We start from the raw sequence: 26,538 nt of genomic DNA, 5'->3' as shown, positions 1-26,538 counted from the left end.
TAGGTTGGCCGCGTGACGCGTCCAGGGGTGTACATCGTTCTTCACGCAATTTGTATAAATATTAACCTTATAACGCGTGCTAATAAAAAAAAAGAATCTAAACGAAGCGGCATTAGTGCATACATTTTAAGAACTCGCTTGCTATTTTTGCTCTATGTGCAATTGTCGTGTTAAAAGTAAAAGTTTAGTCCCTAAATTAAGGGTGAACCGTACTTTTGACATGATTGGTTGTCAGGTAGAGCCAAAATGGCAAGTGAGTTCTCAAAATTTATGCATTACTATACACAATTACACACATGTAGTATGAGAGCGAATTGATTAACACAGCTCTTTTATTGGCACGCGTTAAACTCGAGATTACTGAACGCTTCTTACTTGTAAGGGCACCTTAAAATTTCCCTTAAGGTAGGTACATCGTCCACGCGACGTAAACAATAAGTGCTGCCATCTGTTATCACTGCACGGAACTAAAGTCTATAATTGACATTTTATTGTAATACTCACTGTTACAACTACCTCATCATCTCAACTCATCGCCAGCCACGTGAGCACGGGTCTGGGTACTGAGCTCAGAATGAGAAGGGTTTAGGCCATAATCCACCATGCTGACCAAGTGCGGATTGGCAGACGCTCCAACTTCTTCTTCTTCTAGTGCCTCTCCATTAAACTGCTCCTTGTCCCATGCCTAGGCGGAATAGATCTCCGACTATTTTTATGCCAGTCCACTCCCTGATGTTACGTAGCCATGACTTCTTCCTTCTTCCCACCCCTCTTTTCCCAGCTATATTATAGTATTTTTACAACGTTCCAACTACAGCTAGGTTTATAAGGGGTGCTTAGTAAACACTTACTCGTCGAAACAGCCAGACGATGTGGTTTTGCGAGTACTTCAGCCTGACCTTGACCTTTAGCACCATGTTGGCCGCGTCCAGCGGAATACATCGTTGCTCGTAGCGGAGAATGGTGGCGACTGTATATGCTATATTTGTTTATACTATACGAAGATTAGTTTATAGTTCTTTTTGCTTAGTTGTTCCTACAACAGTTGTCTTAAATAAATCTTATTGATGAGTTGGAATTTGGATTTCTTATTTGATTTTTGATTCTTCTATATACTCCTAGTTTTAAGAGTTCGAAACACTCTTATTTTTATACTTTGGTTTAAATGATCGACTCTATCGTTTATAATTAAACCTAACAGCCATTAGGTGCTACACTTTTTTTCGGTTTTTTATTATTTTTCCTCGCTTGCAAAAATTATCTTTGAAAAATTCAAACTCACAGTTCTAAATTCACTACATGCAAATTTTGATTCGATTTTATTCTTCCATAGACTAGCCTATTTTACATTTTAAATCTCAATTTTGAATTGAATTTAAATTTCCCAAATTTAGGGTTTACCTATTGGTCATTTTTGTTATAGTCTTTGTAATTTTTTGGTATTTTTCATTCGGACATGGGGTAATTTATATTTATTTCATCTTTAAGTTCCATCAAAATTGTCTATTTCTATATTTCGATAATGGAAACACCAAAACTAGAAGCACTATCAAGTAAATCATGAAAATTGTCGATATTATAGTTGGCAACATTTATATTGCACCAAAAAATTAATTTTCGCGTTTAGCAACACTGATATTTCACTTAATCAATTTTAAATGAATATTTTAATTAACCATCATTGTATAACAATTAATTATTAAATTTTGCACTTTTGATATTTTTTTTTTGTTGTAGCCACTGTATAAACGTGTTTGCTTGATCAAAGTTGTGGTTAAACTAACAAGTATTGCACGTGTCTTGGGGTGGTTTGTTAATAGGGTGGGTGGTAGGGTGAGCATGTCTGAAGGCTTTCGCTTTTTATACCGTATGAAAGTCCTCGTTTTTTGCAATTTACATCGCGACTATTGTTTTACAAGGCTACTTATAGTTGTAAAAATAGCAAATATACAAGGTTTCACAGTAGAAAATTGAAATGATATACTTTCAAACAATTTAATATGGATAGGTCTAGGCATTTGAAGATTAATTATTACTAGCTTATGCTTGTGACTTCGTCCGCGTGGACTACATAAATTTTCATTTTCTCGGTAGAATTTGCTTCCAAAACCGGCAGTAGTCATATTATCATAAGAGCAATAAGTTGGTTTTTCTCGGTAGGAAAGGCATTCCGAACCAGTGGTAAATGCATTTGACGATTCACAAATTCTTGTAAGTTTAATTGAATAAAAAATATTTTTATTTATTTACTATCCATACTAATATTATAAATGGGAAAGTATGTCTGTTTGTCTGTCTGTCTGCTACCTTTTCATGGCTCAACCGCTTAACCGATTTGGACGAAATTTGGTACAGAGATAGCTTGCATCCCGAGGAAGGACATAGGCTACTTTTTATCCCGGAAAGTTAAAAGTTTCCACAGGATTAAAATAACTAAACCCACGCGGACGAAGTCGCGGGCATCATCTAGTTATTAAATAAATGATTTTGAATTTTGAAGATGCATCATGGTCACCCTACAAGGTGGTGGCAAGGTGCTACCAGTGTGGTGGTGTGGTGGAGCTCACTGCTTGATAGATTGTCAGTTCGTTCCCTTCGACGCACCCTGTTTGTTGAACTTGTTTGGTGATCATGTTCTGTCCATAACCTAGCTGTCGACTTTTATTGCTTTAGTTAAGCGAAGTGCAATAAAACGACTCAAACACAACAAGTACGAAGTACAAAGTATAGATAGAAAGTTTTTTATTATTATCTTTATTTATTTTTTACAGGGCTTTTCTACAATATGTACATGACAACCTTGGACGATTTAACCTAAGGACGCGCCTCGCATGATTATTCCCCTCTGTCAATAGTAATGGATTTTTAATCCACTGCGTTTATAAACACTGTTTGCGGAATCGATTTTGTCATTGTCAGAATCGTTTTCGATGTGTGACGACGTCTTACACGCTGGGTGAAAAATGCCTGTTTGTGCCGTTAGTGAGTGCAAGAACAAATCAAACACATCAAATTTACAAAAAGATGGAATTTCATTTCATAAGTAAGTATTTTTGGTGTAATAAACGCTTTCTATAAATTAAATTACATAAATTATTATAATAAAATAACAATCGAGACTTTACCGATTCAGTAATTGAGTACGTAATAATTCGGTAGAAACGAGTCACACTCCTCACGAGACTATATTTTGTTTTTTCTAAACAATTGCAACCCTCGACATATACAAATTAGGTTAAAATTTGAATACGCGTGAACAGCATGAAATTACGTAGTAGTACGATAGTGATTGCGGTTCGATTATCGATATCGATGAAAACATTTTCTTTATTATTAACGACTAAATTACCGTCTTCAAGTCAAGTAAAGAATAGTTATTATTAATTACCACAATTTTTTCGCTACCTATACTTGTAATAAAACTGGTCGATTTCTGTGATTTCACGTACTTAATACATTAAAAAAAAAAATTAAATTTATTTCCAAATATTGATGTTCACGATACAGATAATACTGTAAATCATAAAATTGAGCTGGCAAAAGCCGTGATGAATAAATATGCTGATACAAGGATTTCATACCTAGCCCGAAAAATTAACTCTGAGAAATGTATTAGGCATATTTACACAAAATTAATTCATTTTAAAAATCAATAAATAAAATAAAGATATGTCGTTGGTTAGCTGCAATAAAAATTTATGTATTAAATCGCCAAGAATATACATAACATTAACCTAATGGTAAATAATGGCGTGTTAAAAATAGAAGAGGCCACCGTGTGTGTTTACTAATTTATTTTCATAGTATCATATCTGTCTTATGGAATTTTGCTGTGGGGTAAAAGCGGCAGGTATTGAGAAAATTTTTGCATTGCTAATTTGTAAGGGCAATACGTGTTATATTTAATAACTTAGATTTAATTTTTTTGGACAAAGAGTACACCATATTGGAATTACCATGTAAACCCAATGTGCGATAAATAAATGATTGATTGGAAAGAAAAAAACATTTTATTGATTGATATACCTACTAATTATGTTTGGTAGGCTTTTGCGCGGTCAGGTTTATTTTGTATTATATAATAATATAAGTCATTAATAAGCACATTTTCACTATCGAAATTTTAAATGAAAATTTCGTTATATAAAAAAATACAAAAGATTAAAAATGATATAAAATAAGTAAAAAAGTATGTGCATATTTTTTAAATAAATATTTTTCTTATTTTTACGTTGCATTATTAGTTTTTGGGATAATTACCTATTAAGTGAGGTGAATGTATGCAAGAATACGCTACGCTGACCAAACACTGATTTTAAGTAATTAAATACGAGTAATAAATTCTTACTTCTACTTTTGTTTCTGAAAAACTATCGATATATTTTAAAATATCGATACGTTAGCATCGCAAATCAATTTGACTGTCTTACACTCGTAATGTCTTTGTATGTTGATGTATATAACTTATTAGTGTGCGTAAAATGTAGTAGTGTTGAAGATTTAGATATGTGTGTGTTAATAATGACACAAAACTTTGTTGAGTGAGTGTGTCAAGTTGTCTATGTAGTGTTTCCTCGTCCCGCACCAAAAGTGACAGAAATTTTTATTCGTAATATTAGGCGCGTTACAAGTCCATAGGTTAAATCGTCCAAGATGACAACCCTATCGTCTAACTTATAACATAGTCTAACTTAATTAACAATTATTAACAAAATCAAATTTTACATACCTAATATTCTACCTAATATAATACTCTATCTAACTTAAACAACTTAAAAAACTTCTCATTCTGATAGGAGAGCCGTGCTCAGTATTGGTCCGGCAATGAGTTGATGATGATGATGATGATAATGAATAAGATATCAAGGTGCTAGAATGACAACCTCTCATCAGAAAACGCAGTATTGGAATGGAAAATCCGGCACTAGGTGGACAGACGACATCAAACGAATCATAGGGAGTCGCTGAATTCAGGCGGCGTAGGACCGTGGCGTGTGGAAGTCCCTAGAAGAATCTTAGGTCCAGCAATGGACGTCTATCGGTTGGGAATGATGATGATGACGAAGTGAAGGAATCTTGAAATAGTAACAATAACCCTTGAAATGTTAATTACAAGGTCCGTAGCCGTTCTTGTTATGTCACGCAAACGGCCAAGCGTACGGTACTGTTCGCGTGTCCGTCGAGCGTTTATTTCAGCCCTAACGCGGGTATTTCTTACTCATTTTCATTAGCACATTAAGTGTTTACAGACCTTTACACGTTATCGTTTGATAAGTGGGAAAGTGAACGTTTTCTACAACATAATGGATTAATTTAATAGCTGTATATCTAGTCTCAAATCCATACTAATATTATAAATGCGAAAGTGTATGTCTGACTGTCTGTCTGCTAGCTTTTTACGGCACATCCGTTTAACCGATTTTGACGAAATTTGGTACAGAGATAGCTTGCATCCCGGGGAAGGACATAGGCTATCCGGAAATATCATATCCCGGAAAATCAAAGAGTTCCCACGGGATTTTTAAAACCCTAATTCCACGCGAACGCAGTCGCGGGCATCAGCTAGTGTTTATATATTGTTAAATTTGTCATGTAAGTGAATCCCTAATATTCTAAGTGAGAATAAAGTTCTTTAACCATTTTTTGTGTAATAACGGTTCGTTTCGTAAGTCTTCGTCTACGTTCTTCGTAAGTCGTAACTCATAATCCCATAATCATACCCATCTCCGGTTCACTACTAAGCACGGGTCTCGTCAGAATATGCTACTTAAAAAAAAAGAAAAGAATATTAGCCATGTTGAATGACTAATATTCCCCTTCGAAGCGTCAAGTTTGTGCTAGAAGTAGGTACGACAATAGTGGTTGCACTATGGCGGGGTTTGAACCGTCACCCCTTCGGTTTTCAGTCCACTCCTTTACCCGTTGAGCTATTGAGGCTCATTTGTACAAACTATGTCACCAGTCCTACTATATGCAAGCACATAACACGTCTTAATTTCACTAGGCATTACTCTGGCTTCACGCGGCTTAGTGGCGGTTGGATCTGGTCAGTCACATTTTACTAGCGAAGAACGACGACTCTGTCTATTTACTTTAAGTCTGTAAACTACGTACAAACAATAACTACCTACCCACTAACAAGTTCTTATTAATTAGATGATGCCCGCGATTTTATCCCCGTGGATTTAGATTCATAAAAATCCATGGAAACTTTTCGATTTTCAGGATAAAGTAACCTATAAACCTTTCAGGTTCTTAACTAAGTACATCCATGCCAAAAATCATGTCGATCTGTAGTTTCGTTGCACCGTAATTAAATAAAAAACCAACAAACAAACGAACAGCGTTTGCATGGAAACTTCAATTTTAAGAGATAAAAAGTAGTCTATGTCACTCTCCAGCTCTGTAACTATACTCATGCAAAAAATCACGTCGATCCGTTGCGACGTGATTGAAGGACAAACAAACAGAGAAACATAACTTTGCATTTATAATATGGATTTAATGAACCGGTTTTTCCAATATTTTAAAAGTTGTCGGCCGAAATAGAAAAACCGGTTCATTCAATCGGCCATAAATCGTAAAAGGTAAGTTTTACAAAAAAGTTTACAGAAAACAAAAGATGCAAAATTTTATTCTCTACAACAATGTTCTAAATAATTTTTGCCCTAAAGCGGATAGTTTCCGAAATATCAGCCCAAAACTTTCCCTCAAGATTGCGATCGAAGCTCCACCTGGATCTGTCAGCATTTTGTGATTTTATGGTCAATAAGTGACCCTTAAACCTAATAAAAAATTAAAATTGGACCGGAAATTTAGTTAAATTTGGTTAAATGCTCTATTTACTGGCCTATGACAACTCCGATAAATGCGTGGAAGCAGCCACGCGTGTTAACACGTGTGTGAATATTAGATAATTGCTGTGGTTAGTGTAATAAGCTTAGCAACAAATAATTGTAACAGTCCAATTTTGACGAACGTCACGCAAGTCTTTATTGCTTTGCTAGACAGCACTAAGGGTTTTTAGTATTCAGTGTTATTATTTGGGATGTCTGCTATCTAGACATGAAAAAAAGTTGGATATGCATCAATTTTTTTTAATTAATTTTCAAAGAAACTAATCTTGTTTTTAACACAAAACGGTCGTAACTCAAGAAACGGGCTATTTTCAGTCTTACGGTATTAAGGGGTAATTTGATGGCATTAGAAAGAATGACTATTTTTATATTTGGTCACCACATCTTCCCAAACCGGTCGGAAAGCCCCGAGGGCGCTACTCGTGTTTTTTTTTAAATTAATAGACTAGCGCTTAGCTGCAATCAAAAGTGGCGCAGTCGGTAGTAATGCCTCTACCATTGGCTCTAAATGCTCTTTCTCCCGAGAAAACCCGTATGGATAAGATTTACCTTACCTGGTTATTATAGTCCTTTTTTGTGTCACACTCCTAACACAAAAAAAAAATGGTTGTCACGGAACGAACTAGAGGTTGACATGGAATTCAAAGTGGCGGTGGTTCAGCCCGCACATCCGCACTCGCCCGCACCGGGTTAGCGCGGGGGCTGTGCAGGGCGTTCCCTCCCTGATTTTCATTTCAATCTGTCACATACTATAATGCATGGAACTACTTACCACATCTCAAACGGGTTGGAACGGTGGTGCATTTCACTACTAGGCGCGACTTTAGTCTGTTCTTGCATTGGTCAAAACTGGCGCAGTCGATAGTAACTGCATTGAAAACCTGATTCGGAATGCCCTTCTTACCGAGAAAACTTTTTTTACCAAAACCTTTGAAGTAAGTTTGAACTCACCTGTTTTCTGTCGTCTACTGCGCTGCACTTAGCGATCGCTCATGCAATTATACTGTGTGGCATGGTAAATGGAATGACTTACCACATCTCCCCAGACGGGTTGAAAGTCTCGATGGTGCATTTCACTAGAGGGCGCCACTTTAGTCTGTTCTTGCAATGGCCAAAACCAGCGGAGTCGGTAGTAAATTAATCTAAAGCTGGTTCGGCATACCCTTATGGAGAATTTTTTTTTACCAGAACCTTTGAAGTAAGATTGAACTCACCTATTTTGTTGTCCACTGCGCTGCACGAAGCGATCGCTTACGCAATCGAACTGGGTATAAGTCCCGCAAATTACTATTGCGCTGGAACCATGTCTCATTAACATCGAAATGACGTCATTTTGACGTCAGCCGAAATAAAATATACCATCAGCTCGAAACTTCAGTCTAGTGCTGACGTCACTAAAATGGCGGCCACGCGCACTAGCAATTTGCGGGACTTATATAAGAAACTTTGGCTAACATAGCAATTAAGTATCTTACCACATCTCCCCAGACGGGTTGGAAGTCTCGATGGTGCATTTCGCTGGAGGGCGCCACTTTGGTCGGCTTCGTGCTGCGGTCGAAGGTTGGCGTGCTGACCTCATCCTCGTCTGATGATAGCTGGATAACAAAAGGATAATTTTTCTATTTTTCTATGATTTTTTAAAATTAAAGATCTACGTGAATAAAGTATGTCAATACACATTTTGATTTCATAATCAGAATTTTAAGATATGACCGTAGATAAAACTACAGTAGCCGGCAAGAAATATTGTAGATCAACCTTTAGAATGACATTTCGGCTTTGTCGAGCGTAGTCTATGTCACTCATACCTGTATGACGTTTTGTTGGTCTCAACGACAAAGATAACGCTCTACAAAACCGCTATCTTTTCCTAAAGGTCGATGTACAATATTTTCTGCCGCGTACTGTACCGCGATAAAAGATTGCGGTCATGTTCGGCGGAAGACACGTTTGATTATTACGTCCGAAAAACGATTTGAAGCACTCTCAAGTCGCGCCTATAGAGGTTTTTTAGTTTTACACTGGAACTCATAGTCTGATGGGGAAACTCGTGCAGAGAACTAAATCCCTTTTAGTTATTAAGTATTTTGTTACTAACTCCTTAGTGTTTAAGTATTAACATAGTTATTAAGTATTTATTGTTACTAACACATAATGGATCAATTGTTGTCCGATTTAATAAATAAATTGATTGATAGATTGATTGATAGTCAAGGTAGAGGCTTCTTTAGGGGACCATTCAAATGAAATGTATCATATTCAACCGTTAGCCAGGAGCCTGGAGACTTATAGGCGAAGATTCACCACTTTTGGGGAAGCTTCAGAATCTTGATCACCGCCGAAAAGTTGCCGGCACCGATACCGTGTTTTACAGGATATATTTCGGAGAGTGTGCTCAGGAGCTGTTCGATCTTGTCCCTCCCTCACCATTCTACCACCGTACCGCAAGACACCGGGCGAGTTTCCACCCCTATGTCGTCAACATCCCTTCTACGCGTACGAAACGCTTTGCGTCATCATTCCTTATACGCATGGCTAGGGTCTCTTCCTAGATCAGTGTTTCCTGCCAATTATAATCCGGGTATCTTTAAAACAAGCGTGAATAGGCACCTTCTAGGCAAACGCGTCCCATCTTAGGCCATATCATCACTTCCCATCAGGTGTGATCGTGGTCAAGCGTGCGCCTGTAATGAATTTAAAAAAAACTTTTTGCAATGCATTGAGGTTGAATATGACACATGCTGACTGGGTGGTCCCCTAAAGAAGCCCCTATGTTTTCCAGTTTAATAGTACAAACCTTGGCGATGTTAGGAGATGACTGCGAGCGGTTCAGGCCGGAGGCGCCCGTACTGTCAGTCGAAGATGCCATGTATGCGTCGCCGTCATCCTCCTATAAGCAACGTTTCATTTAATCTAAATATATAAAAGGAAAAGCTGGCTGACTGACTGACTGGTCTATCAACGTACAGCTCAAACTACTGAACGGATCGGGCTGACATTTGGCATGCACCTATTATGACGTTAGAAATCCTCTAAGAAAGGATTGAAAATACCAAGTGGGGTATCATATGAAAGGGCTTTACCTGTTCATTCTAAAACGGATTTTTATTTATTTTTATTTTTATGTCGAAAAATACGACTGTAGTACGGAACCCTCGGTGCGCGAGTCTGACTCGCACTGGGCCGGTTTTTCTTCTTTTAAATGAGAATTATATATTCTATACAAGGTGTAACCATAACGCTAGGAAAACTTAGCGTTATTGTTATACTACCTAAACACTATCTAATACCAATAACTATTTGTCTCATTTTGTAGTTTTAGTCATTTAGTATTTTTCAAACCCGCAATGTATAGCGTGCAATACTCGGGTCAATGCTCCACCTACGACGCGGCATTGACTCTGAGTGACCTACTTCCGCAATGTACGTTGACCTCTAGCGTCAGTCAGATGTTTTATTTGCAATATATCGTGAAATTTTACAAAATATAGGATTTTTTATTTTATTTTATTCGTTTTTTAAATCAACAGCGATATATACAATATAATTTTACATAATAACAGACTGAAAATAAGGCCAAATAGGATTACAATTTTTTACAGATTACTTAAATAGATAATATTAATTATAAATTTATAACAGTACGTTTTTGCTTTTTTTGTGGTATCATATCACTGATTATCAGTACTATCACCTATCTTCCTTTTCGCCAGCGTTCTGGTTACACTCTGTATATTATTAAGTACTAGCTGATACCCGCGACTTCGTACGCGTGGATTTAGGTTTTAAAAATCCCGTGGGAACTCTTTGATTTTCCGGGATATAAAGTAGCCTATGTCCTTCCCGGGGATGCAAGCTATCCCTGTACCAAATTTCATCAAAATCGGTGTAACGGTTTAGCCGTGCAAAGCTAGCAGACAGACAGACACACTTTCGTATTTATAATATATATATATCTATATATCGAGCCTCAATAGCTCAACCGGTATAGGAGTGGACTGAAAACCGAAAGGTCGACGGTTCAAACCCCGCCCGTTGCACTATTGTCGTACCTACTCCTAGCACAAGCTTGACGCTTAGTTGGAGAGGAAAGGGGAATATTAGTCATTTAAGAAAATGGCTAATATTCTTTTATAAAAAAAAAATATATATATTAGTATGGATCAATGTTACCTTCTCGTGCGGCTTCCGCTTGGTCCTGGCCTCGGCGAGTTTCCGCTTGCGCTCCACCTCCATGGCCTCGCGGCGCCGGTCCAGCTCGTCGCGCTGCGCTCGCACGGCCGCTATACGAGCTCGCTTGGCCGCCACGTCCCTGGCCGCAGCTTGGCGAGACCGCTCGCCCACTGGGAAACGACAAGTAATATGATGACGCAAGCATTTTTTAGGGTTCCGTACCTCAAAAGGAAAAACGGAACCCTTATAGGATCACTTTGTTGTCTGTTTGTCTGTCTAGAAACCTGCAGGGTACTTCCCGTTGACCTAGAATCATGAAATTTGGCAGGTAAGTACATCTTATAGCTGACATTTGGGGAAAAATCTGAAAACCGTGAATTTAGGGTTAGATCACACAAAAAAAATTAAATTATGGTCATGAACTAATAATTAGTATTTTCAACTTTCGAAGTGATATAACTATATCAAGTGGGGTATCATATGAAAGGTCTTCCACCTGTACATTCTAAAACAGATTTTTATTTATTTTTATGCATCATAATTTTTGAATTATCGTGCAATATGTCGAAAAAATACGACTGTAGTACGGAACCCTCATTGCGCGAGCCTGACTCGCACTTGGCCGGTTTTTTTAATTTACAAGTATATTAGCCATGGCCCTTGCCTAATATTCCCCTTTCCTCTCCAACTAAGCGTGAAGCTTGTGCTAGGAGTAGGTACGACAATAGTGCAACGGGTGTGGTTTGAACCGACGATCTTTCGGATTTCAGTCCGCACCTTTAACCGCCTTCAGCTTGTATAGTTCTTGCATTTCACGAGGACGAGTTGCTCATGCTTGTGTTTATGTCGTATTGATTTGATTGTAAGCGGCAGGAAAGATTGCACATCGGCCTTTAGAAAGAGATAGCGGTTTCGTAGAGCGTTGTCTCTGTCGTTGAGATCGACAAAACGTCACATACAGTCTGACAAGGCTCTCTTGGCACTTGAATGACACTGAAAGGGGGGCGCTGTTGGAGAACAAAGGCTTAGAATATTCAAACAAAAACAAAGGGGACACTTGACGGCAACTCCGTCAAGTGTTCCGATTTTCGCCACGCGCCAAGATAGCCTTGTCGCACTGTAGGTATGAGTGACAGAGACAACGCTCTACAAAACGGAAATCTCATTCTAAAGGTCGATGTACAATATTTCTTGCCAGCTAGCTATTATCCAGATAGCTATTATGACGTAGACATCCGCTAAGAAAGGATTTTTGAAAATTCAACCTCTAAGGGGGTAAAATAGGGGTGTGAAATTTGTGTAGTCCACGCGGATGAAGTCGCAAGCATATGCTAGTCTACAATATAATATGTCGTTAAACCACGAAATGATCTTAAAATCATTAAAATAAAAAATGTTATATCTTGTACGAAACCCTTCGTGTGTGAGTCCAACTCGCACTTGACGGGTTTTGGTTCTGGGGAATAGATACCTTGTGCTTCATTGTCAGTGACACCAGTTTGCTCGGCGGCTTTGGTGATAGTCTCCGCGATATTGGCAGCTTCTTCCTTCTCTCTCCGCTGATACTCCTCCAATTGGTCGCGGAGAGTTTGGTTCTCTTGTTCCTGGGAAGATTATAGATTCTGTTAGCATAGAGAAGGAGGGGAAGTGGGTGACAGAAGACACCACGACGAGAATCTCCTGCAACTGTGACGTCTTCCCCAGAAAGGGGAGAGAAACATAGGAACACGGAAGTAGATAGCTAAGAGCCGAGTTAAATGTCGGTAACTTGAAACTTTGGAAGATTTGAATCAATCAATCAGCCTGTTTGCGTCCACTGCTGGACATAGACCACCACTCACGATCCTCCGCCTTCCTCATCCACCCACTTCCCGCTACCTTAAGGTCTGCTTGCTTATTGATACGCGGTCTCTATTCCTGAACACGTCTGCCCCAGGGGCCATCGGTTTTGCGTGACGTGTCAGACGTGGCCTGCCCACTGCCACTTCAGCTGGCTAATTCGTTGAGCCATGTCGGTCACTCTCGGTTCTCCTACGGATTTCCTCGTTACGGATTATGTCCCTCAGAGTTTGTAGATACAATACTTGTTTGTGTTGATGCCAGCTATTGAATAGTACAGGTTTTATGCATGGCCGCTATTTTGGAAAAAATAAAAATGGCTGACAATTATGTAGCCCAAAATGTTCAAAGCCCTTTAATTAAGTATCACACAGAAATAAAATTATATTGTACATCGCGCGGATCTCGTCCCTGTTCTCATCTTCGTTCTGTTGCCAGATCTTCTCCCAGTTCTGGATACAAGGCCTAGTATCATATTGTCACTCACCATATCATACTGCTTGCTCTCCAGTTGCATGAGTTGCGATATGATCTCCTGTTCGCGCAACTTGTACATCGCGCGGATCTCGTCCCTGTTCTCATCTTCGTTCTGTTGCCGGATCTTCTCCCAGTCCTGGATACAAGGCCTAGTATCATATTGTCACTCACCATATCATACTGCTTGCTCTCCAGTTGCATGAGTTGCGATATGATCTCCTGTTCGCGCAACTTGTACATCGCGCGGATCTCGTCCCTGTTCTCATCTTCGTTCTGTTGCCGGATCTTCTCCCAGTCCTGGATACAAGAAAAACACCTTTTAGATACATGTAGAATCTTCAAAATATTAGACATAGGATACTTTTTATCCAGGAAAATCGTTCCTACGGAATTTTAAAAAGCTAACTCAACTTGAAGAAAGTCGCGAGCATTTGGATTAAGAAAATGGATCCAAAAACTTTTATGCGACCATCTCGCGAAATTCTTCTATTGAGTAAAAGATATTTGCAAATCAATCCAGAAATCTCATGAGGACCTCCACCATTTTGGAAGTCTTGGATTTCGGTAAAAAATTCTGATCATTCTGATTACTTGATAATGATTTTTTACCTGTTCATCGTGAAAAAAACCTCATCAAACCTGTGGGTGTGTGAAGTCTGCCAATCTGCCACCATGGCAGACTAAGGTCTAAACTCTTCTCTTTCTGAGAGAACGAGAGACGTATCTCGCGAAAGGCGTAAATCTCGAGATTATTGCTGTAAAACGTCCGGCTAGAGAGAGACAGCAATAGCCACAAAGCAAATAAGAAGACGAAGGAGAGAAGAAGTATTGCTATTCGCGTTGCTGTCGCTACTGCAACCTTTTACGTAATCACCCCCCGTTCTCAATAGTGGGTCGGCGATGGGTTGATGATATCATTACCTGTTCAGCCTCCAAGCGTTGCATCTCGAGCGTGAGAGAGGTGTCAGCGATGCGCTCTTGCTGCTCCAGAATGTTCTGCATGCTTCGAGCTCGTTCCTCGTAAAGTTGTACTGCTGCTATCTGAATAATTATTACAGTATATTAGTAACTAGCTTAGTACCGCGACTTCGTCCACGCGTGGACTACACAAATTTCAAACCCCTATTTTACCCTCTTAGGGGTTGAATTTTCAAAAATCCCTTCTTAGCGGATGTCTACGTCATAACAGCTATCTGCAGCCCAATCTGTCCTCAGTAGTTTGAACTGTGCGTTGATAGATCAGTCGGTCAGTCAGCTATTCTTTTTGTATATATAATTTATATTGTACTATAACTACGACATAATATGTCCTAAGCTACCATATAAAACAAAAAGGAACGTATTTTCACGGACTCGGACCGGATGAGTGCGTAACCACCGTTAGGAAACACGATAATATGGCGTAACGGACTCTTGAGATGGAAGTGAGCTAACCTGGAAGGGGTATTGCAGTTTTTATTATATACCCATCATAATATCACTATATCAAGAATACCACCGGCTCGCAAAGCATATGTACTGAGAAGTTATAGAGCTTATGGTGTGTCTTACCTTGCTAGTTCTGTCTATGAGAGGTCCCCCACTGGTGGGCTTGGCGACGCGGTTGACTGTGACCACGGGCGGGCTCAGATCTGACCAGTTCGGGTAGTCTATCTCTCCTGAAACAGAAGTGAGGAGATGTTTCTAGAATGTTTTTAGGGTTCTACACCCGAAGAGTGCCAGCGGGACCCTATTACTAAGAGACGTACGGACTCCACTGACCGTCCGTACGTCTGTCTATTGAAATTTTCACACAATGTGTATTTCTATTGACAACAAATAACAACAAATAATAAGAATTTCAGAATGACCACCGTGAAAATTAAAACAAATTAAAAAGTGTTATTTCTTGTATAAGTCTCGTAAATTGCTAATGCGCGTGACCGCCATTTTAGTGACGTCAAGTATATTTTTATTTCGGCTGACATCAAAATGACGTCATTTCGATGTTAATATACATGGGTCCAGCGCAATAGCAATTTGCGGGACTCATACGATGGTACAGAATTGTTCGTGTGCGCTCGTGTTCGGCACACGCTTGACCACAATCAAAGCTGATGGAAAGTGTGTGTGTGTAAAGCTTTTAGAACTGCGCGAGATACCGTCTAGCCCGTCCACACTTAGGGCGGTTTCAGACTAGCGTTTTATACGCGCGTATGAGCTTGTTTTTGGAAGCGCATGTAGGCGCGTATAGGCGCGCCTTTTGGCACACGCTCAACTCGTACGAGCGTTGACGCGCTTCTAAGCTCGTATACGCGCGAGCCGCGAGAGACCACCACCCACCGGGCCACCGGTTCGAGCGAACTCGTCGAAATATGCCCGTATACGCGAGTCCGGTTTTTTAAAGCGCGTAATGTAGCGCGCGTGTAAGCGCGTATGCTGAAACGACCGTATACGCGCAAAAAAATACGCTAGTCTGAAACCGCCCTTACAAAATGCTAAACTGCGCAAACTGGTTTGCGCACAGATAAGGCGGAGCATGTAGCCATGCTCGCGGCTAAGCCCGTGTCGATTTAGATATTTAAAAATCCCGTGCGAACTTTTGTTTTTCCAGGACAAAAGTAGCCTATCCGTAGTAACCCATCCCCTGTACGCTGTACCGTGAAGAAACCTCATCGAACATCGTGAGGAAACCTGCATTTGTGAAGTCTGCCAATCCGCACTGGGGCCACCATGGCAGACTATGGCTGATACCCTTCTCATTCTAGTCAGCACTGGGCCTGTGATGGGTTTATCATGATGATCAGTAATTCTTACCTAGCATATCGTCGAGCATGGTATCATGATGGGGCGTAGTGGGCTGAGGGTTTGTGGTGAAGGCAGGGTACTTGAGCAGCCAGTCTTCGTAGCCTCCCCGTAATGCCAGGGGTTGCCTGGAGTACTGCACTTTGATGTCCCACTAAAACAAAAGTTTTTTAATGATTAAATCAATTTATTATGTCACCATATATATAAACTAGTATTTTGCTCGCTGCTCGAGCTGCTAAAGCAGCTCTCGAGGTCTATAATCGCCATTTTGAATAAAAAAAAATTTTGTATGAAAAAATAAATTCCGCCATTTTGAATTTTTTTTCAAGTCATCGAATAGACCTTTGGATCTTGATCATCTTTTGCCAAGAAACCACTCTTCCATCTTTCGTACCCTCCGAGATGGACGCCGATGAAATTTGTATGGCGGCCATCTTTTTTTCGGAATTTTAAATTTTTTTTCAAATTTTTGGCAATTGGATGAGGTTTCGAATGACATTTGCTCGAGCACCTCCCACCTATCTTCAATACCTTAAGCGTGCCCTTCACCCGCCTCCGAAATCCTCAATCATCAGCTCCCTTCATATGTTGCCCCAAAGGAATCTTTGTCTTCTATATGAAACCGTAAGTGAAAAAAAAAAGTTTCATACAAAATTTTACAGGAGGAAATTTTTTGAAAATCTCGGCCGCCATCTTGTTTTTCCAATTTTTTTCACTTTTTCTAAAAATCGTTTGCTAACATCTAAAATAACTGCAAGTTTAAACAAAATCGGTCGAAAAACAAAAAAGTTACAAAAGTCAGGTCGGCCGCCATCTTGTTTTTCTGAAATGTCATAATTTTTCCCTACTCGAATCCCACTTCTGAACATATCTCCAATACATTATTATATCATTTTCTGTCTCTTTCTAGGAGAACAATTATGTCAATCAGTGAGTGAGTGAGTGGTAATTGAGCTATATATAGTATAACTAGTATTTTGCTCGCTGCTCGAGCTGCTAAAGCAGCTCTCGAGGTCTATAATGGCCATTTTGAATAATAAAAAATTTTGTATGAAAAAATAAATTCCGCCATTTTGAATTTTTTTTTCAAGTCATCGAGTAGACCTTCGGATCCTGATCATCTCTTGCCAAGAAACTACTCTTCCATCTTTCATACCCTCCGAGATGGACGCGGATGAAATTTGTATGGCGGCCATCTTTTTTTCGGAATTTAAAAAAAAAATTCAAATTTTTGGCAATTGGATGAGGTTTCGAATGACATTCGGTCGAGCACCTCCCACCTATCTTCAATACCCTAAGCGTGCCCTTCACCCGTCTCCGAAATCCTCAATCATCAGCTCCCTCCATATGTTGCCCTAAAGGAATCTTTGTCTTCTATATGAAACCGTGATTGAAAAAAAAAAGTTTCATACAAAATTTTACAGGAGGAAATTTTTTGAAAATCTCGGCCGCCATCTTGTTTTTCCAATTTTTTTCACTTTTTCTAAAAATCGTTTGCTAATATCTAAAATAACTGCAAGTTTAAACAAAATCGGTTGGAAAACAAAAAAGTTACAAAAGTCAGGTCGGCCGCCATCTTGTTTTTCTGAAATGTCATAATTTTTCCCTACTCGAATCCCACTTCTGAACATATCTCCCATACATTATTATATCATTTTCTATCTCTTTCTAGGAGAACAATTATGTCAATGAGTCAGTGAGTGAGTGAGTGAGTGGTAATTGAGCTATATATAGTATAATAACTAGTATTTTGCTCGCTGCTCGAGCTGCTAAAGCAGCTCTCGAGGTCTATAATGGCCATTTTGAACAATTTTAAAAAAGTCATACATTTTCTATGAAAAAATAAATTCCGCCATTTTGAATTTTTTTTCAAGTCATCGAATAGACCTTTGGATCTTGATCATCTTTTGCCAAGAAACCACTCTTCCATCTTTCGTACCCTCCGAGATGGACGCCGATGAAATTTGTATGGCGGCCATCTTTTTTTCGGAATTTTAAATTTTTTTTCAAATTTTTGGCAATTGGATGAGGTTTCGAATGACATTTGCTCGAGCACCTCCCACCTATCTTCAATACCTTAAGCGTGCCCTTCACCCGCCTCCGAAATCCTCAATCATCAGCTCCCTTCATATGTTGCCCCAAAGGAATCTTTGTCTTCTATATGAAACCGTAAGTGAAAAAAAAAGTTTCATACAAAATTTTACAGGAGGGAATTTTTTGAAAATCTCGGCCGCCATCTTGTTTTTCAAATTTTTTTCACTTTTTCTAAAAACCGTTTACTAATATCTGCAAGACCTGCAAGTTGTAACAAAATCGGTTGGAAAACAAAAAAGTTACAAAAGTCAGGTCGGCCGCCATCTTGTTTTTCTGAAATGTCATAATTTTTCCCTAGTCGAATCCCACTTCTGAACATATCTCCCATACATTATTATATCATTTTCTATCTCTTTCTAGGAGAACAATTATGTCAATGAGTCAGTCAGTGAGTGAGTGAGTCAGTGGTAATTGAGCTATATATAGTATAACTAGTATTTTGCTCGCTGCTCGAGCTGCTAAAGCAGCTCTCGAGGTCTATAATCGCCATTTTGAATAATAAAAATTTTTGTATGAAAAAAAAAAAAATCCGCCATTTTGATTTTTTTTTCCATCCATCGAGTAGACCTTCGGACCCTGATCATCTCTTGCCAAGAAACCACTCTTCCATCTGTCATACCCTCCGAGATGGACGCCGATGAAATTTGTATGGCGGCCATCTTTTTTTCGGAATTTTAAAAAAAAATTCAAATTTTTGGCAATTGGATGAGGTTTCGAATGACATTTGGTCGAGCACCTCCCACCTATCTTCGATACCTCAAGCGTGCCCTTCACCCGTCTCCGAAATCCTCAATCATCAGCTCCCTCCATATGTTGCCCTAAAGGAATCTTTGTCTTCTATATGAAACCACAAGTGAAAAAAAAAAGTTTCATACAAAATTTTACAGGAGGAAATTTTTTGAAAATCTCGGCCGCCATCTTGTTTTTACAATTTTTTACACTTTTTCTAAAAATCGTTTGCTAATATCTTCAATTGTTGCAAGTTGTAACAAAATCGGTTGGAAAACAAAAAAGTTACAACCGTCAGGTCGGCCGCCATCTTGTTTTTCTGAAATGTCATAATTTTTCCCTACTCGAATCCCACTCCTGAACATATCTCCCATACATTATTATATCATTTTCTGTCTCTTTCTAGGAGAACAATTATGTCAATGAGTGAGTCGGCGGAAAAAATAAATTCCGCCATTTTGAATTTTTTTTCAAGTCATCAAATAGACCTTCAGATCCTGATCATCTTTTGCCAAGAAACCACTCTTCCATCTTTCATACCCTCCGAGATGGACGCCGATGAAATTTGTATGGCGGCCATCTTTTTTTCGGAATTTTAAAAAAAAATTCAAATTTTTGGCAATTGGATGAGGTTTCGAATGACATTTGGTCGAGCACCTCCCACCTATCTTCGATACCTCGAGCGTGCCCTTCACCCGTCTCTGAAATCCTCAATCATCAGCTCCCTCCATATGTTGCCCTAAAGGAATCTTTGTCTTCTATATAAAACCGTGATTGAAAAAAAAAAGTTTCATACAAAATTTTACAGGAGGAAATTTTTTGAAAATCTCGGCCGCCATCTTGTTTTTCCAATTTTTTTCACTTTTTCTAAAAATTGTTTACTAATATCTTCAATTGTTGCAAGTTGTAACAAAATCGGTTGGAAAACAAAAAAGTTACAAAAGTCAGGTCGGCCGCCATCTTGTTTTTCTGAAATGTCATAATTTTTCCCTACTCAAATCCCACTTCTGAACATATCTCCCATACATTATTATATCATTTTCTATCTCTTTCTAGGAGAACAATTATGTCAATGAGTCAGTCAGTGGTAATTGAGCTATATATAGTATAACTAGTATTTTGCTCGCTGCTCGAGCTGCTAAAGCAGCTCTCGAGGTCTATAATCGCCATTTTGAATAATAAAAATTTTTGTATGAAAAAATAAATTCCGCCATTTTGAATTTTTTTTCAAGTCATCGAGTAGACCTTCGGATCCTGATCATCTCTTGCCAAGAAACTACTCTTCCATCTTTCATACCCTCCGAGATGGACGCGGATGAAATTTGTATGGCGGCCATCTTTTTTTCGGAATTTTAAATTTTTTTTCAAATTTTTGGCAATTGGATGAGGTTTCGAATGACATTTGCTCGAGCACCTCCCACCTATCTTCGATACCTCAAGCGTGCCCTTCACCCGTCTCCGAAATCCTCAATCATCAGCTCCCTCCATATGTTGCCCTAAAGGAATCTTTGTCTTCTATATGAAACCACAAGTGAAAAAAAAAAGTTTCATACAAAATTTTACAGGAGGGAATTTTTTGAAAATCTCGGCCGCCATCTTGTTTTTCAAATTTTTTTCACTTTTTCTAAAAACCGTTTACTAATATCTTCAATTGTTGCAAGTTGTAACAAAATCGGTTGGAAAACAAAAAAGTTACAAAAGTCAGGTCGGCCGCCATCTTGTTTTTCTGAAATGTCATAATTTTTCCCTAGTCGAATCCCACTTCTGAACATATCTCCCATACATTATTATATCATTTTCTATCTCTTTCTAGGAGAACAATTATGTCAATCAGTGAGTGAGTGGTAATTGAGCTATATATAGTATAATATAATAATAACTAGTATTTTGCTCGCTGCTCGAGCTGCTAAAGCAGCTCTCGAGGTCTATAATCGCCATTTTGAACAATTTTAAAAAAAGTCATACAAAAATAAATTCCGCCATTTTGAATTTTTTTTCAATCCATCGAGTAGACCTCCGGATCCTGATCATCTCTTGCCAAGAAACCACTCTTCCATCTGTCATACCCTCCGAGATGGACGCCGATGAAATTTGTATGGCGGCCATCTTTTTTTCGGAATTTAAAAAAAAAATTCAAATTTTTGGCAATTGGATGAGGTTTCGAATGACATTTGGTCGAGCACCTCCCACCTATCTTCAATACCTTAAGCGTGCCCTTCACCCGTCTCCGAAATCCTCAATCATCAGCTCTCTCCATGTGTTGCCCTAAAGGAATCTTTGTCTTCTATACGAAAGTATTAGTGAAAAAAAAAAGTTTCATACAAAATTTTACAGGAGGAAATTTTTTGAAAATCTCGGCCGCCATCTTGTTTTTCAAATTTTTTTCACTTTTTCTAAAAACCGTTTACTAATATCTTCAATTGTTGCAAGTTGTAACAAAATCGGTTGGAAAACAAAAAAGTTACAAAAGTCAGGTCGGCCGCCATCTTGTTTTTCTGAAATGTCATAATTTTTCCCTAGTCGAATCCCACTCCTGAACATATCTCCCATACATAATTATATCATTTTCTGTCTCTTTCTAGGAGAACAATTATGTCAATCAGTGAGTGAGTGGTAATTGAGCTATATATAGTATAATAACTAGTATTTTGCTCGCTGCTCGAGCTGCTAAAGCAGCTCTCGAGGTCTATAATGGCCATTTTGAATAATAAAAATTTTTGTATGAAAAAAAAAATTCCGCCATTTTGAATTTTTTTTCCATCCATCGAGTAGACCTTTGGACCCTGATCATCTCTTGCCAAGAAACCACTTTTCCATCTTTCATACCCTCCGAGATGGACGCCGATGAAATTTGTATGGCGGCCATCTTTTTTTCGGAATTTTGAATTTTTTTTCAAATTTTTGGCAATTGGATGACGTTTCGAATGACATTTGGTCGAGCACCTCCCACCTATCTTCAATACCTTGAGCGTGCCCTTCACCCGCCTCCGAAATCCTCAATCATCAGCTCCCTCCATATGTTGCCCTAAAGGAATCTTTGTCTTCTATATGAAACCGTGATTGAAAAAAAAAAGTTTCATACAAAATTTTACAGGAGGAAATTTTTTGAAAATCTCGGCCGCCATCTTGTTTTTCCAATTTTTTACACTTTTTCTAAAACATGTTTACTAATATCTTCAATAGTTGCAAGTTGTAACAAAATCGGTTGGAAAACAAAAAAGTTACAAAAGTCAGGTCGGCCGCCATCTTGTTTTTCTGAAATGTCATAATTTTTCCCTACTCGAATCCCACTTCTGAACATATCTCCCATACATTATTATATCATTTTCTATCTCTTTCTAGGAGAACAATTATGTCAATGAGTCAGTGAGTGAGTGAGTGAGTGGTAATTGAGCTATATATAGTATAACTAGTATTTTGCTCGCTGCTCGAGCTGCTAAAGCAGCTCTCGAGGTCTATATTGGCCATTTTGAACAATTTTAAAAAAGTCATAAATTTTGTATCAAAAAAAAAATTCCGCCATTTTGAATTTTTTTTCCATCCATCGAGTAGACCTTTGGACCCTGATCATCTCTTGCCAAGAAACCACTTTTCCATCTTTCATACCCTCCGAGATGGACGCCGATGAAATTTGTATGGCGGCCATCTTTTTTTCGGAATTTTGAATTTTTTTTCAAATTTTTGGCAATTGGATGACGTTTCGAATGACATTTGCTTGAGCACCTCCCACCTATCTTCAATACCCTAAGCGTGCCCTTCACCCGTCTCCGAAATCCTCAATCATCAGCTCCCTCCATATGTTGCCCTAAAGGAATCTTTGTCTTCTATATGAAACCGTGATTGAAAAAAAAAAGTTTCATACAAAATTTTACAGGAGGAAATTTTTTGAAAATCTCGGCCGCCATCTTGTTTTTCCAATTTTTTTCACTTTTTCTAAAAATCGTTTGCTAACATCTAAAATAACTGCAAGTTTAAACAAAATCGGTTGAAAAACAAAAAAGTTACAAAAGTCAGGTCGGCCGCCATCTTGTTTTTCTGAAATGTCATAACTAGTATTTTGCTCGCTGCTCGAGCTGCTAAAGCAGCTCTCGAGGTCTATAATGGCCATTTGAACAATTTTAAAAAAAGTCATACAAAAATAAATTCCGCCATTTTGAATTTTTTTTCCATCCATCGAGTAGACCTTCGGATCCTGATCATCTCTTGCCAAGAAACCACTCTTCCATCTGTCATACCCTCCGAGATGGACGCCGATGAAATTTGTATGGCGGCCATCTTTTTTTTGGAATTTTGAATTTTTTTTCAAATTTTTGGCAATTGGATGGGGTTTCGAATGACATTTGGTCGAGCACCTCTCACCTATCTTCGATACCTCGAGCGTGCCCTTCACCCGTCTCCGAAATCCTCAATCATCAGCTCCCTCCATATGTTGCCCTAAAGGAATCTTTGTCTTCTATATGAATCCATAAGTGAAAAAAAAAAGTTTCATACAAAATTTTACAGGAGGGAATTTTTTGAAAATCTCGGCCGCCATCTTGTTTTTCCAATTTTTTTTACATTTTCTAAAAATCGTTTACTAACATCTACAAGAGCTGCAAGTTGTAACAAAATCGGTTGGAAAACAAAAAAGTTACAAAAGTCAGGTCGGCCGCCATCTTGTTTTTCTGAAATGTCATAATTTTTCCCTACTCGAATCCCACTTCTGAACATATCTCCCATACATTATTATATCATTTTCTGTCTCTTTCTAGGAGAACAATTATGTCAATCAGTGAGTGAGTGGTAATTGAGCTATATATAGTATAACTAGTATTTTGCTCGCTGCTCGAGCTGCTAAAGCAGCTCTCGAGGTCTATAATCGTCATTTTGAATAATAAAAAATTTTGTATGAAAAAAAAAATTCCGCCATTTTGAATTTTTTTTCAATCCATCGAGTAGACCTTCGGATCCTGATCATCTCTTGCCAAGAAACCACTCTTCCATCTTTCATACCCTCCGAGATGGACGCGGATGAAATTTGTATGGCGGCCATCTTTTTTTCGGAATTTTAAAAAAAATTTCAAATTTTTGGCAATTGGATGAGGTTTCGAATGACATTTGCTCGAGCACCTCCCACCTATCTTCAATACCCTAAGCGTGCCCTTCACCCGTCTCCGAAATCCTCAATCATCAGCTCCCTCCATATGTTGCCCTAAAGGAATCTTTGTCTTCTATATGAAACCGTGATTGAAAAAAAAAAGTTTCATACAAAATTTTACAGGAGGGAATTTTTTGAAAATCTCGGCCGCCATCTTGTTTTTCAAATTTTTTTCACTTTTTCTAAAAACCGTTTACTAATATCTTCAATTGTTGCAAGTTGTAACAAAATCGGTTGGAAAACAAAAAAGTTACAAAAGTCAGGTCGGCCGCCATCTTGTTTTTCTGAAATGTCATAATTTTTCCCTAGTCGAATCCCACTTCTGAACATATCTCCCATACATTATTATATCATTTTCTATCTCTTTCTAGGAGAACAATTATGTCAATCAGTGAGTGAGTGGTAATTGAGCTATATATAGTATAACTAGTATTTTGCTCGCTGCTCGAGCTGCTAAAGCAGCTCTCGAGGTCTATAATGGCCATTTTGAACAATTTTAAAAAAGTCATACATTTTCTATGAAAAAATAAATTCCGCCATTTTGAATTTTTTTTCAAGTCATCGAATAGACCTTTGGATCTTGATCATCTTTTGCCAAGAAACCACTCTTCCATCTTTCGTACCCTCCGAGATGGACGCCGATGAAATTTGTATGGCGGCCATCTTTTTTTCGGAATTTTAAATTTTTTTTCAAATTTTTGGCAATTGGATGAGGTTTCGAATGACATTTGCTCGAGCACCTCCCACCTATCTTCAATACCTTAAGCGTGCCCTTCACCCGCCTCCGAAATCCTCAATCATCAGCTCCCTTCATATGTTGCCCCAAAGGAATCTTTGTCTTCTATATGAAACCGTAAGTGAAAAAAAAAAGTTTCATACAAAATTTTACAGGAGGAAATTTTTTGAAAATCTCGGCCGCCATCTTGTTTTTCCAATTTTTTTCACTTTTTCTAAAAATCGTTTGCTAACATCTAAAATAACTGCAAGTTTAAACAAAATCGGTTGAAAAACAAAAAAGTTACAAAAGTCAGGTCGGCCGCCATCTTGTTTTTCTGAAATGTCATAATTTTTCCCTACTCGAATCCCACTTCTGAACATATCTCCCATACATTATTATATCATTTTCTGTCTCTTTCTAGGAGAACAATTATGTCAATCAGTGAGTGAGTGGTAATTGAGCTATATATAGTATAACTAGTATTTTGCTCGCTGCTCGAGCTGCTAAAGCAGCTCTCGAGGTCTATAATGGCCATTTTGAATAATAAAATTTTTTGTATGAAAAAAAAAATTCCGCCATTTTGAATTTTTTTTCCATCCATCGAGTAGATCTTCGGATCCTGATCATCTCTTGCCAAAAAACCACTCTTCCATCTGTCATACCCTTCGAGATGGACGCCGATGAAATTTGTATGGCGGCCATCTTTTTTTCGGAATTTAGAATTTTTTTTCAAATTTTTGGTAATTGGACGAGGTTTCGAATGACATTTGGTCGAGCACCTCCCACCTATCTTCAATACCTTGAGCGTGCCCTTCACCCGTCTCCGAAATCCTCAATCATCAGCTCCCTCCATATGTTGCCCTAAAGGAATCTTTGTCTTGTATATGAAACCTTAAGTGAAAAAAAAAAGTTTCATACAAAATTTTACAGGAGGAAATTTTTTGAATATCTCGGCCGCCATCTTGTTTTTCCAATTTTTTTTACATTTCCTAAAAATCGTTTACTAATATCTTCAATTGTTGCAAGTTGTAACGAAATCGGTTGGAAAACAAAAAAGTTACAAAAGTCAAGTCGGCCGCCATCTTGTTTTTCTGAAATGTCATAATTTTTCCCTACTCGAATCCCACTTCTGAACATATCTCCCATACATTATTATATCATTTTCTGTCTCTTTCTAGGAGAACAATTATGTCAATCAGTGAGTGAGTGGTAATTGAGCTATATATAGTATAACTAGTATTTTGCTCGCTGCTCGAGCTGCTAAAGCAGCTCTCGAGGTCTATAATCGCCATTTTGAATAATAAAAAATTTTGTATGAAAAAAAAAAAATCCGCCATTTTGAATTTTTTTTCAAGTCATCGAATAGACCTTTGGATCCTGATCATCTCTTGCCAAGAAACCACTCTTCCATCTGTCATACCCTCCGAGATGGACGCCGATGAAATTTGTATGGCGGCCATCTTTTTTTCGGAATTTTAAATTTTTTTTCCAATTTTTGGCAATTGGATGAGGTTTCGAATGACATTTGGTCGAGCACCTCCCACCTATCTTCAATACCTTGAGCGTGCCCTTCACCCGTCTCCGAAATCCTCAATCATCAGCTCTCTCCATATGTTGCCCTAAAGGAATCTTTGTTTTCTATATGAAACCGTGATTGAAAAAAAAAAGTTTCATACAAAATTTTACAGGAGGAAATTTTTTGAAAATCTCGGCCGCCATCTTGTTTT

General features: G+C 38.4%; 1 protein-coding gene across 4 annotated transcripts in view; it reads right to left on the bottom strand.

The window, feature by feature from the left end:
- Usp8 (Ubiquitin specific protease 8) overlaps nucleotides 1–26,538 on the bottom strand; it is a 38,500-nt gene that overhangs the window by 7,837 nt on the left and 4,125 nt on the right. Inside the window, exons 6-13 of one of the 4 annotated variants that reach the window (XM_034980227.2) lie at nucleotides 16,143–16,284; nucleotides 14,898–15,004; nucleotides 14,268–14,387; nucleotides 13,518–13,643; nucleotides 12,502–12,634; nucleotides 11,031–11,200; nucleotides 9,655–9,747; nucleotides 8,333–8,452 (exon numbers count right to left, since the gene is read on the bottom strand). In XM_034980227.2, coding sequence (XP_034836118.1) covers nucleotides 8,333–8,452; nucleotides 9,655–9,747; nucleotides 11,031–11,200; nucleotides 12,502–12,634; nucleotides 13,518–13,643; nucleotides 14,268–14,387; nucleotides 14,898–15,004; nucleotides 16,143–16,284 — 1,011 coding nt within the window. Of the gene's footprint in view, nucleotides 1–851; nucleotides 1,761–7,890; nucleotides 7,949–8,332; nucleotides 8,453–9,654; nucleotides 9,748–11,030; nucleotides 11,201–12,501; nucleotides 12,635–13,356; nucleotides 13,480–13,517; nucleotides 13,644–14,267; nucleotides 14,388–14,897; nucleotides 15,005–16,142; nucleotides 16,285–26,538 lie in introns of those variants that run through there. The other 3 variants (XM_034980228.2, XM_034980230.2, XM_034980229.2) reach the window with 3 other exon arrangements.

This window comes from Maniola hyperantus, chromosome 21 (assembly GCF_902806685.2).
Source record: "Maniola hyperantus chromosome 21, iAphHyp1.2, whole genome shotgun sequence".
NCBI lineage: Eukaryota > Metazoa > Arthropoda > Insecta > Lepidoptera > Nymphalidae > Maniola > Maniola hyperantus.
Note: the sequence above shows the minus strand (reverse complement) of the source record. Positions and strands in the feature narration are given on the sequence as shown.